This window comes from Somniosus microcephalus, chromosome 18 (assembly GCF_052327205.1).
Source record: "Somniosus microcephalus isolate GS21.2 chromosome 18, FLI_Smic_1.0, whole genome shotgun sequence".
NCBI classification, from domain to species: Eukaryota; Metazoa; Chordata; class Chondrichthyes; order Squaliformes; family Somniosidae; genus Somniosus; species Somniosus microcephalus.
Window position 1 is genome coordinate 36,269,026 of NC_141004.1, and position 16,987 is coordinate 36,286,012.

The 16,987-nt window shown below is 40.5% G+C and overlaps 1 protein-coding gene across 4 annotated transcripts in view; it reads left to right on the plus strand.

Moving 5' to 3' along the window:
• LOC147105210 (TBC1 domain family member 22B-like) overlaps positions 1 to 16,987 on the plus strand; it is a 382,991-nt gene that overhangs the window by 58,676 nt on the left and 307,328 nt on the right. For 3 of the 4 annotated variants that reach the window (XM_086011340.1, XM_086011341.1, XM_086011342.1), the window contains one exon: positions 3,461 to 3,640. The exons of the other annotated variant lie outside the window; for it this stretch is intronic. In XM_086011340.1, coding sequence (XP_085867466.1) covers positions 3,461 to 3,640 — 180 coding nt within the window. The remainder of the gene's footprint in view (positions 1 to 3,460; positions 3,641 to 16,987) is intronic. 4 annotated transcript variants of the gene reach the window in all.

Genomic DNA, 16,987 nt, shown 5'->3' on the forward strand with positions numbered 1-16,987 from the left:
CAACTCCTGGTTATAGCTGATGTGTCTGACCATTTAGGATCAAGCAATTTGTATTGCTCAGCAATTATTAGAAGATGCGAGGCCTACCCAGATATGATCAATTGTGAAATATATTGGTCTATCTTTATTTCTACTAGCTGGATCAAAGAGAAAGAGACATAACTGGGACTTGCAGCATATGTTCTTCAATTCCCTTCTTGCTGCACGACTATCGGGAATCCATGAAGTGTCTTTCTCATGTAACAGCTTTTCATGAAGGACGTGTTAGCCAAGTTATGAAAGTTACTGCAGAGGTTTTGGGACTTCTATTTTTTAAACTTTCTTGTGAAATTGTTTTAAAGTATTGGTAAGAAATTAAGTGTTCTCATTCTGATTGATCTACTTCAGTTTCTATCTCTTAATTAAAGTCATTTTAAATTTGAATTATATGGTATTTTAGTTGTATTTCTTGCCGATTTTAGAGAGATCATGAATTGCAGGAAGGGGTGATGCCTACTGTTTCCACTGTACACCATCTATGTTTTTAAAAAAAAAGGGATAATTGTTCGCTACATTCTAGATACTTTGCATATAAGGTCGAGTTTCTGATTGAGGGAGTATGGATTTGTCTGTGGAAGCTGACTTTTAGATTAAATAGGAGCAGAAGGCATCAACAGAGATCTTTAAATTGTCACAGGGTATAAAGATTGGAGAGCCCAAATTGTAACAGGGGGTAACGCTTTTATTTCATTCTAAGTTACCTTATCTTTACCACAATCAGTATACAGTATAATATTCCTACGCCCTTTGTACTTTATTTATGACTATACATGTAAGGTGTATGATACATATTGCATATAATTACATAGAAGTTACAGCACAGAAACGGACCATTCGGCCCAACCAGTTTATACCGGCGTTTGTGCTCCACACTGGCCTCCTCCCACTCTATTTACTTCATCTCACTTTATCAACATATCCTTCGATTCCTTTTTACCCCATGTACTTATTTGCTTATCCCTTAAATGCATCCAACACTTCGTATCCACCACGCAATCATAGAAAAATGTCTCAAGGGGCTTCACAGAGACATAATGAAAATGGACACCAAGCCAAAGAAGGAGTTATTAGTAGGGTGACCAAAAGGCTGGCCAAAGAGGGAGTTTTGAGGATGGACTTAAAGGAGGAGGGGGAAGTTAGCTGGCGGGGTTTAGGGAGGGAATTCCAGAGCATGGGACCAAGGCAGCGGTGAGGTGAAGAGAGGAAGGATGAATAAGAGGCTGGAGTTAAAGAAACTGAGAGTTTGGGCCTTTGGAAGGTTGTACTGCTAGAGGAGGTTCCAGAAATAGCAACTCCATGGAGGGAGACGATGGTGTAAGTTGGGAAGGGAAGCCATTGCTAGAGATGCACTAGTTCCAATTGGATATATCAATGGAGCTAATCGAGGGCGATTCCACTAAACTGGACAAAAGAGGAAAGATGTTGGAGAAGGATGGTTGGCACTTTAATGGGAATGAAATCCATGGCGCAGGAGGCGGGTCTCGTGGATGGAATGAGTTCAGATAGGACATAGGTGAGCTGGGAGAGAAACGAGAGATGGGGATTCAAGGCTGTGGTGGAGAGGCCGGTTTGATAGAAATAGCCTCTTGGTTCTACACAGCTCCATGTTCTCGAGGAAATTTTGGACATATTTGGGAGTGGGGTGTGGGTGGAGCAGTGGGAGTTAGTTAACTGCATATAGTTAAGGGTAACCATAGTCTCATGGATTCTGGGCGAAATTTCTCATTTTCCTGAAGTTGGCCACAATTATTTTCTCTCTTTTGCCTTGCCCAGAAGCTCAGTTTATTTGGCCGGTGTTCACCTTTATAGCTCATTTTCTTTCATGTTCTTCTTAAAAGTGGGAGGGAAAATTGATGTTTTTATAAAAAAAATTAAAAAAAAAAAAAAAAAAATCATATGGGATCTTGGGCCTTGGGTATTATAAATAGAGGCATCCAGTACAAAACAGAGAAAATGCTAAACCGCTACAAATCGTTGGTTAGATCACATGAAAAAGTATTAGGTCAAGTTTTGTGTAGCTTACTTTAAGACAAGTGTCAAGTCAATGGAGAGGGTACAGAAGAGAATCACTAAGATGATAACTAAAGTTTCACATTCCTGCTTTGAGTAGAGACTGCAGAAAATGCTAGAAAGAATCAGGTCAGTCAGCATCTCTATATAAATTCACTCATTGTTTACTTAATACAAATTGAACCTTTTTAGTCTCAAAGGGACTGCACGTTGGTAGAAAAAAATACATTGTACTTTTACCTATATTGGATTCTTGTTAGTTACAGTACACACAGGGTTAAAATTAACTAATTAATGTAGCAAGGCCCATGGATTAGATAAAGATCCCTTATCACTGTAAAACCAGCTAATTAATAAAGCTGCAGAGAATATACATTGAGGCACACAGTGCTTGTTCCTGTGGAACAAAACTTGGTTTAATATGCTGTTGAGTGCAGAGTCATTAGTGCTAGTCTGCCCAGAAGTGCCCGGACAACTGTGAACATCCTGGAATTACAGGTCTTGAGCATTAAAGGTTCCGAGAGCTTTCTCTGTCCAGCGAATCTGCTTAAAATTACACATCCTGTGGATCTTTTTGAAGTATGTGTTGAATTGGCAGCTCTGCGTTATAGAGACTTGTAGTTTAATTGTTACAGGATTTCTTCAAAGAACTTCAGAGGTATATCTTGGACTTGCACCAAGATCAGTCAGTCTGAGGCTGCCGGGGGGGGGGGGGGGGGGAAACAGGCTAATCAGAGGCTGCAGCATCAAATAGCCACGTAACCATGTTTGTTGGGTGAGTTCTATGTTGAGGGGTGGTGCAGGAGAATGGTCTGTTTTTGACATTTTGAGGAGAATAGTAAAGCTTATAATTTCTGTAAACATACTGCTTTTATTGAGTACTTTTTTAAACCTACTTAATGTTCAATAAATCTGTCTTGCGGTTTATAGACTAATCCATGGTCTGGTAGTGATCATGTGACAGTATATGCTATACCCAGTAAACTGGATTACAGTGATAAGGGATCTTTATCTAATCCATGGGCCTTGCTACATTTAACTAGATATTGAGCATGTAAAGGCATCCTCCAGTTTACTGGGGATATTTAGTCTGCTTATGTGAGTGGCCAGTGATGCTAATGCAATGAAAATACCTTGAGTAATCTCACAAGAGATCCATTAACAAATATATGTCTACAACCTGTTCGATGCATTTCAGCAATTATGATTACATAGCTACAATGTTATTCTCAATGTCATCATGCTTGTGGGGTTATAATCTATATGTCTTAACATTTTCCATTTGAAATCTATGAAATAGTTGGAGCAGATTAGGCCAGGCTAACCTGATCTTCCTTCCAGCAACTGTCTAATGTGTTTTAACCAATAACTTTTAGGAAAAATAATGACTGTGACCTCATTTTTATTCCAGGTGGCTCTTTAGGCAGAGTAACACTCCAGAAACAGCAGTCACTCCCTTCGCGGCCTGTTATTCCATTAGTGGCACGAATTTCAGATCAGAATGCATCAGGGGCACCACCAATGACTATAAGAGAAAAATCCCGCCATGAAAAGTTCAAGCTGCTTTTAAGCAGTGCGCACACAGATTTAGGTAAGTCCATGAGGAAATAACAGATGGAACCCATTACATTAAACCTTTTGATGGAGCTTATATCATGTATTTAAGAACTAATAACATTTCCCTTCCTGTTTGCTATTTTGTGGGAATGCAAAAGACTGCAGTATTTTACTTTTTGTTTTACTGACTAACTCCCCTTCCTTTTCTCTCTCTCCACTCTTTTTTCTCTCTCTTCCCCCTTCTCACTTTCCTCCCACCTCTTCTCTCTCTCTCTCTCTCTTCCCCCTCCTCTTCTCTCGCTTCCCCTCCTCTCCTCACTTCCCTCTCCTCTACTCCCCATACTAAAAACTTTAAAAGAATATATACTCAGAGAAACTTTTAAGTCTCAATGGACATTTCTTTTTGCACTTAAATCTCATGAAAACTATAGGAGGATTGTGTAGTTGGCTTCAGCATGTATCTACAAGAAACGTTATATCCGGCACCGACGGGACCGAGCTGTTGCTGATCTATCAAAACTGCCGGACATACAAAGTTAATGTTGAAGCATACGGAGATTTTCATCTCCGTATCTGACAACAAACACTGTTGCTTAGCAACAGCTTCAAATAGTCGGCCGTACCTTGGAAGCGTCTCTGTAGCTTAGCAACAGCTTCAGAGAGACTTTCCAAAGCCTGACTGTTGGGGGAAAAAAAAGCCATGAGAAGAAAAACAACTTAACAGAACGGCTCCTGATTTCTGCCGGTAGATCGAGGTTTCCAGACATACAACCTCCGGATAAACCAAAGTCTCCTGTATTATAATGCTCAATTTTTAGTTGTTGAGTCTGAGGGTCTCCTAGAATCATAGAATAGTATAGCACAGAAGGAGACCATTTGGCCCATCGAGTCTCTCCTGTATCATCTTCACGCACCACTGTGCATTGAAAATGAATGCGAGATAAATGAACTGTTTGCAATTACCGCAATAGACAAAGCAGCCATTCTGGATTTTTAAAAATATCAGAAGCAGAGACCTTTTAAACTTACTTTCTTTTTATTTTAGGAACTAGTAGATACCAGAATAGGGTTCAACATCACAAAAATTATTTTTCTGTTTCTTCCCTGGAGTAGTTCTTTTAAATCTGTCGATGTTTGAGTAATCTGGTACCTTGTTAGTTTCTAAGTATTATGAGAGCAGTTCTGTACAGGGTAAAAGAGAGATCAGGAAGCTTAACCAGGCTTTACTGATTAAAACCTCTGCAGTCAGACAATAGATCTGAGTTGATCTGGAAATGCAGTTTGTTTTTGATTATAGTGTAGCTGAAGATTACATTTACATAGCAGCCTGTACTTTAATGTGTGGATTCAGATTAAACATGCAGCAGAAGAGGCAATATCATTTTTGAATTATCTTGCAGGTGAGAACGTCAGTATTATGGGATTTCCTACTCCTGTGGTTTAACCCCCCTTTGCTTCATACAAGCCTCTGAGTGAGATTGCCAATTTAGTAAATTTACCTGGATTTAAAAGGGATTATTGAATGTCTGACTGCTTCTGGTTTCTGTCAGTGGCTTCCAATGTGTACACTGTATTCTAATTTGACATAGTAAAAAGGGATTCACTTTTCAAAGCCTTTTAGTCGCGGGTCACCCAGCATTCAGTGCTTTAGTTAAAGGATGGCACAAGGTCTTAAAAGTGTGTTTCATCAAATACTACACTTGCATTTTCTAAATTCAGAAGTATTGTTTACATTGATTGGAAGAGCACAGAAATATTGCTCTACAGGTAGAACTCTGGGGTTAATGAGTTTTTCCTTGGGAGCATTGCACAGTGTAGCACAGCTGTTGTACTTCAGCTCATATTAGCTTCATGTTTCAATTACCTTGAATCTAATCATGCACAAAAGGACGACTGAATGCAAACCTGTCAGGAGTGACTTGTCCCTATGAGCACTGTGACTGAGATTGATGACCACACAATTGTTATCAGGGAAGTGAATTCTCACTTACTCTTGAAATGCTTTTTTGATTCTGTGATCTACTTCAGGGTTTTCTGAAGGCACAAGGCATTTCGAGTAGAATTGTTGTTACAATAGTGACTGTGATAATCTCAATTAATGAGCTATTTCTGTAAAAGGAGTCTTTGCTGACAAAAAAGGCATAGTTCTTGGCTCTGACACAAGATGGTGCTAGCATGCTGATGGCAACAAAATTGAGGTTTGGTTGTCGTTGTCTTTGTATGGTTAATATCTTCATCTTCATGAATCTAACAATGAAATTAAACTGTTAGAGAAATGCGTGCCAGCGGTAGTTGCTGAGCACCGCTTGCATATTTGTCTCCTTTGTTTGAGGTTTAGAAATGAAGCAACCCTGAAATATGAAACCTGCCACTTGACCAGGTCTGATCATGGCCATTTTGGAGGAGATGTAAGCATTATAGAGATAGAGATTTAACTAGCTCCATGACAAACTGGCAAAATAAAATGCTGTGGAGTGCAGTTGATTGAGATGACCGAAACCAGTGAGAGAGTCACTGACACAGCTGGGTCAAAATCCTGGAACTCCGTCCCTGACAGCACTGTGGGAGTACCTTCACCACACGGACTGCAGCAGTTCAAGAAGGCAGCTCAGCACCACCTTCTCGAGAGCAATTAGGGATGGGAAATAAATGCTGGCCTTGCCAGCGACACCCACATCCCATAAACAAACAAAATAAATAAAGTTACTGAAGCCGATAACATCACAGACATTCAATAATATTTCTATCGGTTAATGTCTACACCTATATGGTTTGAAGTATATTGTGCTTTTGATTTGCACAGCCACCTCTATCAGCAGTCATTATGGAAAGATTATTATTAGTGGTATTCATGTAGGTGGTGAGGTGAATTACACTAAATAGGAGGTTATCATTTGCCCAGGAGTTATAATATTTCTTGTCTTTAGTACATTGAAAACCAGTTTTTGGTAGTCCCCCCTTTCGCATAGCTTTCACTTTAATCATTAAAAGTACCAATTTATTTCAATCAATAGCCATGTTCTGCAAACCAATGTTAGAGAAATGTTGTCTCTAGGTTTCTAACTGTTTTACTTATATTTTCTCATTGTTTTGCAAAAATGTAAATACCTTTTTCACTTCCAGCTAATTCATTTCAATTTTGTTTCAAACTTGACTCCCTTTCTCCCTCAAGTTCTTTTTGTTTTTTAAAAAATAGCTCGGAGGAATTAAGGGATATGGGGATAGGTCAGGAAAGTGGAATTGAGGTCCAAGATCAGCCATGATCTTATTGAATGGCGGAGCAGGCTCGAGGGGCCGTATGGCCTACTACTCCTCCTAATTCTTGTGTTGTTATGTTTGTTGGGAATTGCAAGTCAGTGACGAGAAGATGAAATAAATACTTGTTCTGCTCGACCTTTGACCATCTCGTAAGGCAACCTCAGGAGTCACTCCGCTTCATTTTTAAGATGATCACAGTCCTTGCAGCTTTGCTAAATATTATTGAATGGATTTATCTAATCCTTAGGCATTAATAGCAAATCATGATTTTCCTTATTCTTTAGATGTAGATTTTCCTTCACAACCATATTCCTTTCCCACAGTTTCTAACTCTGATCTGCAGTATTTGCATACCTTAATTTTTCAAATTGTTTGATTTGCTGTGTGGGCATAACCTACACTGCAGGCTGCCACTGTTTAAGTAGTATAGGAGTAGAGGACTCCTGAAGGCCTTCCTGAAGATGATCAATCCAGTATGTCCAAAGGTTGCGAAGAAAACCCAGAAAGGTACCAGGTTTAATCCCTGTTTATGCTGAGTTATCTGATCTCAATTACAGTAGTATAGGGATGTTTCAATCGGCCTTCGTGACTGGTTTAGGGAGCGGAGAATTGGCTACGGTTTCTCCTTCTGATTGCTATCCAACAATCGCTGTTGGAAGTGTGCACTTGGAATTCAGTTGAGGACAGAATCATGCTTTCCTGTGATACCTCCTGCGTTCAAATAGATTATTGATGCTCACTGTTTTTGTTCACACATGAAGAATGGGCACTTTGGTAATGTACAGATGGAGAAACAATGCCTATGGAGCCAGAACCACAGCAAGAAGTCGATGCCTTCAGAGGAGGAATGGGGGAGGGGGAGGAGGAAAAATTGGCAGATAAAGGAGGAGGAAGAGTTCTGACTGTGTGGCAGGCAGCTGGCAAATCCAGTCCTGGAATTGTCTTGCCCTGTAGTCCAAAGTTCTCACCTCAACTTCTTGGCTAGTTCTTCCATAACTTTTATGATTGCTGATGAAGCCAACATTACTTCTGCCCAGCAGGAATGAACTGAGTCTGATCTGTGTCTTTGACTTGCAAGATGGAATCAGTTCTTAATATGTTTGCTTCTTTCTGAGAAACACAATGGAAGCTTGATAGAGTGGCAGTCACTGTGCTGCTGCAATAGATTTAGATTTTGAGTGTTGGCTCATTCTCTGTTGTACAGTCCTGGAGCTGTTATAATGAAGAATTACTGAAGGATTTTGCAGCAGACAGAGATCCTATCCCTAAGAGATTTACTTGCTTACTGTTTGGGGTTTTGGTAAATATTCTGTCTACAATCATTAGAGGAATCTCCTTTTTATTTACACTGTTTCTGCGACAGTCCACCCCCAACTTTTTTGCGGGTGTAACAGTCATGCCACGGCCTATTTTTCCCCTGCTTATATTGACAGCCATTTGAAGCTAATGGAGTTCTTCAGATTTATATGTGTGACGATTTGAACTTTTTGGAGTGTTCTGCATTATACTGCCCCATTGTGTGTGTGTGTGCATGCGCATGCACGTATTAGGCATTCTTGTCACTTCAGTAGACTCCACCTCCAGTAGCCTCCAATATTGACTAAAAAGTTGTCGTCTTCCTTTTATTCAAATATAGAATTTGGCATTAAAGATGTAATTGGACCATTGGTGGTATATGCTTTGAAGAAGTCATATAATCGAAAACCACGGAGGTACAAACCTACAACTGATAAGTACTTTAATGAAGTTTGACATTTTGGCTGGAATTTTAACCCCTCTCGCTCAGCGAGAATGATGCGTGGGAGGGGTTAAAATTAAGTTGAGTCGACTTGCCAGCCTCGGGTCGCTCCATTCCCTCACAACGCCATCTTATCTTCGCCGACGTTTGAGTCAGCCAGGGCTCCCACTACAGGCAAGCGGTGGCCTTCTTAATGTTCAAAAGTCATGGCCTGATGACGTCATAGGCGCCAAGATGTGATCTTAACTTAAAGTCGGGGAGTCCTGCACTGTCTGCAACCCGGCAGCAGAACCACAGCAGAAGGCGCTGACTGGCCAGAAGAGGTCCAGGTAAGTTTTAAAAATCTTCTTCTGTCAAAACTCCTTGTGGGCCAGGAGGATCAGGAATGCTTCCCCCCCCCCCCCCCCCCCGGCCAAGCTGATCCCCCTCCAGGAGAGACCAGGAATGTGGAGGCCCTGGCGATCTTAACGACCCACTGACTGCCAGGGACTGTTCCCACATGTCCCCGGCTGTGGCCCCCTGCTGCCAGATTAGCGCTCCCGCCTGCCCCGGCCAGGTAGTGCATCTGGCCATGGCCAGGTGAGATTCCAGAAACTTTTATGTTACTGCGGCCCTGCTGTTAAGATCGGCATGGCCTCCACATTCCTGGTTTTTCCGGGTGCACGGCTCTTTTAAAATTGGGGCCTTTATCTATTTTGGAGGTAGAATAATTTATTGCCGTGTTTATTGCTGACTCTTAAGACTTCTGCTCCTCTACATTACTTTGCTTTCCACTTGGTGTCCATTTCTCCCCCCTTTGCAAAGATGTTCCTTTAGATGAATGCTAAATAAATGTAAGTGGTACCTGTCGTTGTGATAGTTGCACTTCTCCCTGAATGAATACAGATTTTTTTTTGGCCTTGGACACTGGCTTCTGTGCCAGCAGTGTTGGAGTCTAATTACTTATGGTACTATCACATGTGGAATTGTCACCTAGTAAAGGACTGTATATGTATATGTGTGTGTGTGTTATCATGTAAAAGAGCAAATCCAGTGAATTATAATTTCCCACCATCATGATCCATTCATCACAGGGAGGAAGGCAGTCTGAAGGGAAAAATTAGCATTTTTTAAATGAGTCCTATTTAGGATTTGGAATCCAAGCAGGTAGAGTGATGTATTGACTTAAACTTAGGTAGTCAAAATTGTAATAAAAAATTGAAAGGTCTTGGCGTGTTAATAAAAGATTGGAAACTCAAACTGAAAAGACCAGGAAAGTAAAATGAATGTCGTGAAAACAGTGATGTGGAAAATGAGAAAGAAAGATATTAAACAAGAAATCTTAAATGAAAGGAGTAAAATGGAAAATAAAGTGAGACAATTGAAATCGTATAATCTAATGAAAAATGTCAGAATAGAAAACAAATTGAGAAGGTATTGATCAAAGCTGGAATTATTTGAGTCTCGTCGTTATTCACTGAAGTCAACGGGAAGCGGTGGGGGGGGGGGGGGGGAACACTCCACTGGCTGGAGTCATACCTAGCACAAAGGAAGGTGGTTGTGGTGGTTGAAGGTCAATCATCACAGCCCCAGGACATAGCTGCAGGAATTCCTCAGGGCAGTGTCCTAGGCCCAACCATCTTCAGCTGCTTCATCAATGACCTTCCTTCCAACATAAGGTCAGAAATGGGGATGTTCGCTGATGACTGCACAGTGTTCAGTGCCATTCACAACGCCTCGGATAATGAAGCAGTCCATGCCAGCATGCAACAAGACCTGGACGACGTTCAGGCTTGGGCTGATAAGTGACAGGTAACATTCGTGCCATAAAAGTGCCAGGCAATGATTATCTCCAATAAGCGAGAGTCTAACCACCTCCCCTTGACATTCAACAGCATTACCATCACTGAATCCCCACCATCAACATCCTGGGGGTCACCATTGACCAGAAACTTAACTGGACTAGCCACATAAATACTGTGGCAACAAGAGCAGGTCAGAGGCTAGGTATTCTGTGGCGAGTGTCTCACCTCCTGACTCCCCAAAGCCTTTCCACCATCTACAAGGCACAAGTAAGGAGTGTGATGGAACACTCTCCACTTGCCTGGATGAGTGCAGCTCCAACAACACTCATGAAGTTCGACACCATCCAGGACAAAGCAGCCTGCTTGATTGGCACCCCATCCACCACCTTAAACATTCACTCCCTCCACCACCGGCGTACCGTGGCTGCAGTGTGTACCATCTACAAGATGCACTGCAGCAACTTGCCAAGGCTTCTTCGGCAGCACCTCCCAAACCCGCGACCTCTTCCACCTAGAAGGACAAGGGCAGCAGGCACATGGGAACACCACCACCTCCAAGTTCCCCTCCAAGTCGCACACCATCCTGAATTAGAAGTATATCGCCGATCCTTCATCGCCGCTGGGTCAAAGTCCTGGAATTCCCTACCTAACAGCACTGTGGGAGTACCTTCACACGGACTGCAGCGGTTCAAGAAGGCGGCTCACCACCACCTTCTCGAGGGCAATAAATGCTGGCCTTGCCAACGATGTCCACATCCCATAAACTAATGCAAAAAAATTTATGATTTTTTTTTAAAAACCTCTTATGTGCACACTGTTCACCCCTCGTCCCCAACTTCCTCTCTCCTGCCCCCCCCCCCCCGAAAACACAGGAACAGGTGCTCATTTTATAGTAATGAAGAGCCAGCTCTGGCAGCCAGTAAGGAAGCCTTGTGTAGAATTTATCAGTGCTGTTTTGTTGAGTATAAATTTTGTAAAGCTCTTTTCAAAAATTAAGGACAATTGGGGAGGATTTTTTTTATTCCTCTTTCCTTTCCGTTTGCTTGATAGATGAATGAAGCTTAATGTATTACTTTCTGATGTCTTTTAAATTACAGTTTTTATGTACATGTGCCAAGAACGTGTGACAGTGCCTCTGGTGAGGCTTCAGTCTCTTACATTTTGAAGTTGACATAAAGCCAGTAAGAATCACCTTTTTATATACAGCATCTAATCAGTGGAGTAAAGCTGAACTCCCTACATCTCTTTTCCATTTACACTCTCAGCATTCTAATAGTGTGAAGCTGTAATTGTGCCAAAGCTGCTGCGAGTGTAACTCCTATGAGTGTTTGAAGCAGGATCAAAACTTATTGCTTCAGAATTGCCCATATGATATTGAGACACTTTCCATCACATGATCTGCAACTATATTATAAAGTGCTATTGAAAGACTTTATTTTTGTGTTTGTGTCTAGCCTATGCAGATAGTGATCATGGTCTAATTCCAGAATTAAGTGCGTGAGCTCCACTATGAAAAATTACAAATCAGGAGGGGTACAAGAAGGAATATAATTCAAGCTGTATTAACCAAAGTGTATTTAGGAAGTTGGGTAATATAATTAGAATATTTGGTATTTTACAAAACAATGTTGGATTCTTCACAATTTTAGGGGAAATTGATGACCGCAAGATGTAACCGGATAAAGAAGTTAAATTGGTGTAGAGGTTAACTTTTTCTTTGGTTAATGTACACAGTGGAGCCGATTTTCTTACTGTACTCCTAATATAATTAGGGGTACTAACCGTCTGTTGCATGTTTAAAATTCTTCTTCCTCCTGCCCCGACTTACTGATGATGTGTGATTTCTGTGCCTTGCAATTATGGCAACTGCACTAATGTTGTGTTAAAGGTGCTGCCAACAACTGAAACCATTTTACAGTGACCACTAATCTTCATGCTCTTATCACATTCGGTAGTGCTGTGCTGGCATGCACAGAAAATATAAATAAACTAAAAATGCAAATTTATCGACTTGGATGGTACCAATCATCTGAGAATGATTTTGCTGAAAGTTAGGTGTTATATTGCCATACCCTAGAAAGGGGTGGGGGAAGATGTGGTCCATTAACTCTTTTTTGTATCATCTTGGATAATGGCATTGAGATATCTATTGTCATAATTCCAGCTTGCTGTGTGGAAGTGTGCTGAATATACTGTTGGCGTGAGCTTCACATTGGCTATTTTTAGTGCCACAACATGCACAATTTAGATCGGTGATGATGCTTATTCAAGTGACGGAAATAAAATGAAGCCCATCTTGTTTTCACCATGGCTTCATAACATTGATTTTATGACCCAGTTCTGTTCAAGGATCCTTTCTAAATAGATCCAAACCTCAGATTATCTAATTTATTAAACACAAGGAATTGATTTAAATTTCCCCCCCTAAAATCCCATTAAAACAATAAACCGTGAGCTATGTTCTGGATTTTTGGTTAGCACCTTATTAATCAAACATTAGAATAAAGGTTCTAGTAAACCATAACCTTTTCCTATTTGGTTTTTCACTTCCACAGAAGGTATTAAAGCATTATGTTAGAAAACAATGAATGTTACAAAGGATTTACAGCACAGAAACAGGCCATTCAGCCCAACTGGTCTATGCCAGTTTTTATACTCTACACCAGCATTCTTCCACTCTAATTCCCTCCTCCTACCCTCCCCCCGTAACCCTCTAGTTCCTTTTCCCTCATGTATGCATCAAGCCTCCCCTTAAATGCATCACTGTTATCTGCTTCAATTTTCCATATGGCAGCAAGTTCCACATTCTTACCACTCTGTGGGTTGGGGTGCAGGGGGGATCCTTCCAAATTCTTTATTTGATTTGTTAGTGGCTGTCTTGTACTTATGTCTCCTTGTTCTGGATTCATCCCACAAGTAGAACATTTTCCACATCCACCCTATTGAACTGCTTCATAATTTTAAAGACCTCTATCAGGTCTCCTCTTATCCAGAGAAAAGAGCCACACCCTGATTATTTCCCGATAGTCGAACCCCCTTAACTTCCTTCAGGGCTTCAATAGCTTTTTGTAGTATGAAGAACCAAACTGCACACAGTAGTCAAATTGTGGTCTAACCAAGGTTCTATATAAATTTAAGATTACCTGCCTGCTTTTGTATTCTATTCGTCTAGAAATGAACCCCAGTACTTTGTTGCATGCTTTATAGCTGTATCAACTAATGTTGCTACTTTTAGTGATTTATGTGTCTGTATTGCCAGATCTGTTTGCTTTTCTACCCCATTTAGTTTCTTGCCTTCTAAGGAATAAGTGGCTACCTGGCCCTTGACGCCACATACCCTGACCTTTGATGTGAGTCTCTTATTTGGCACCTTATTTAGGGCCTTCACAAATTCCATGTATAGCACAATCCACTGTATTGCTCTTGTCTACTCTTCCTCTTATTCTTCAAAGAATTCAATAAGGTGGGTTGAACTTGACTTTCCTTATAGAAATCCATGCAGACTTTTTTTGTATTTTATTCTCCGTCTTGAGATAAAGTGAAATGAAGTAAACTGGCCCTGGTATGGTTAAAATATTTGTATATGAATGCCATGGAGTTTGCTGTTGCAGTTAGATCTGTAGAAATAGTGCAAGACATGTTGATTTATGTTTAAAAATGGTAAGATCAACAGATGATAAAAGATCAGTGTGTCGGTCTCGCCCTGAGTTTGGAGCTCAAAAGCCTGCCCAAGATGTGACTTGTACGCTGAATATCATGGTAGTATGGGGAAAAGTGCCACAGAGGCTTCTAAATGTCCAATGAGTATACAATGCTTGAATAACCACTCGCAATGTTGATCTAGATTCAACAATAATCTTGTGTAGAATAATAGACTGAAGTGTGATTACAAGGCAAAAATCTAATCTCAGTTCAGATTGTGTTCTGAAGCTGGAGTGGTTTATAGCTGTCCTGTAAACCATACTGTCCGATCACCGCCTTTAGGTCACTCCCGAGGTATGTTTTTTAAAAAATGTGAGATACACTGTTTATTTTATGCAGTAGTTTTATTCAATTTTGGGTCTGTTTTTCTGGCAGCAGCTGGCTTCCGTACAGCTGGTGTTGGCCAGGGTTCTGTATTATTGATATATGATATTCACACTGAAGGATTAACAACTGTAATGTCATTACTGCAAGTTTGTTGAGAAATAATTTGCAATGAATTATCAGGAAATTATATGACTAGCGTATTTTAGAATATGTTAATTCTCCGCAAGATGCGGGAAAGTATCACCTACCAAATTACTCAATTTTATTATGTTGCCATCTGGAAACTGCAGCTAAGTTTGCTAGAAACGGATGTCTTTATCCTAGTATTAAATCGGCTGCAGTATTCTGGGTAAAAGCAGACCGCATCATTTTCAACCTGAAAGGAAAGAACAAACAAAAGACAGGTCAATTTACAATTCATGCTTTACAAAATGTGCAGTTTGTGTTGGGTAACCTGCAGTCTTGTAAATGATGGCAAAATTTCAATACCTTGCATGTCACAAAAACAGCTGCACTCAGGGCTGATGCATACCCTGGACATGAATCTAGGAGTCTGTTTAGATTCCAAATAAATGCATGTGTGCAGCTGAGTGAGCTTAATGTACAGTAGATGTTTGCTGGTACAATTGGTAAAGAATATTTGATATTTAAGTGTTAATTTTGGAGACATTTTTATTTTGTTTCAGTTTTTTTCTAGTTTACACATTTTACATAGTGGGGAATTAAATGGCCTAGACTGTTCTATTGCTAGCTTCTCCTCTCAAATGCCCCAGTTGTACAGGAAACTTTCGATTTACCGGCACCTAAATAACCGGAAATCTCGGTTAACTGGCAAAATTCAGGAGTAGGTTCAGGTAACTTTTATTACTTGCCATCCTCCATGTGTTGCTGTGCAAGGGTGTGGCTGCAGCTGTTGCTAAGCTACAGAGACGCTTGCAACTTGTGGCCATTGTTTTGAAGCTAAGCAACAGGGTTTGTTGCTTTTATACGGAGCTCTCCGCTCCGTATCTTTTACTATAGCGTTCGGTTATCCGGAATTTTTGATGAACCAGCACCACGTCGGTCCTGTCCGTGCCGGATATAAAAAAAAAAGTTTCCTGTACTGTAAGGGTGTCATTAATGCTGCTCAGAATTTTGCTCCACAGTGACTCCAACGCATGTAGTATAATGTTGTTACTTTTGCAGCAGTTAGCATTTTGGAGCTAGGAGTAAAGCCATCTGCAAGAGGTCTTGCATTATAAGTAGTGCCGTAGTCTTCGTTCTAATTCTTTAAAAATAGCTGACTAGCTCATCAGCTATATTTTACTGTTAGGCAGCGAAGATTGTCAGTGCTTCCTATTGAGCTTGAATGTACATGCAGCTCTTTGCTTTTTCTCCAGTTAGTAACGATATAGATGTGCAGTGCAAATGTGGCTTCTTGCTTACATTACTGTACTTAAAAAGAAATCTGCAGTGGTTGGTGCCGTGTAACCAGATCCAAGTCCCATGTTTTTGAAACTAGTTCAAGCAGTTGGGTAAGCACTCCATCTACACTAGGAGCAGATCCTCAGTGCAAAACTGTTATGAATTTGTCATGAAGTGTGGGAAGCATAACGGGAAGTTCTAGTTTTATGGGAAATAAGCCAAAGTGAGGTTGGGTGAAATCATTTGCTAGTTGTGGCACATGGAGTGTGTCTAGTTATGCCACAGGTATTGTGTTGTATTCACGAAGTTTAAAATTACAGTTTGTAAAAATCATACAAACAGTTTGATAAAATGAATGTTGCAGAAGGTTTGAGCTATGCCCAGGTCTGGTGAAATGGTAATGCCTTAGACACAGTGACTTGGATGTTGCAAGTTCAGTTCTCTATGGTTAGCCACTGAAGAGAAAGATTGAGAAAGTGGGACTAAACAGACCTCCCTTTCCAAACTTCCAGGGCCAAATATTCAAACGAGACAAACTAGCAATTTAAGAAGTATGAGCAAAAATAGAACTGACTTGCATTGGCTTAGGGGGTCACATCAGAAGCCAGGGTTGCAAAAACCTATAGTCCACAGGCTGCAGTGTGGACATCCCTCCTCTAAGGGTCTGAATATGCATGAAATTATATAAACATATTTAAGGCCACCAAAGATGTGTGTGAGTAATGTACATCAGCAGGAGTCACAAATTCAGCACTGTTGTGAAAATCTACTGCTGCACTCCTACTGCACAGTGGTTTTCAACAAAATATACTGGACTCCTATTGCACCTTTTAAAACTAATTGTCCTGTCTTGTTTCTTGCTTTTCAAATTGGAACATACCTGTTTTGCAAGTTTTAAATCTGCTCCGGTTTTAATAGAACACTTTTTGTTGTATTACTGAAAATGTTGGGCTGGCTTTGCTCGGAGAAAAAAAAACGCCAGTAATAAATGAAAGACATTAGACCCACTTGCATGATATAATGCATGTTAATTTAAAATCCCTGTAGTCGAGAACAGTTCAATTCAGCAGCATTGCTGAAAAAAATTTCTAAATTCATCTCATAAGCTTGATGGGTGTATTAGCATAGAAATACTCTTGAGAGGTTGTTGAAGAGTTGTAATTCAGGG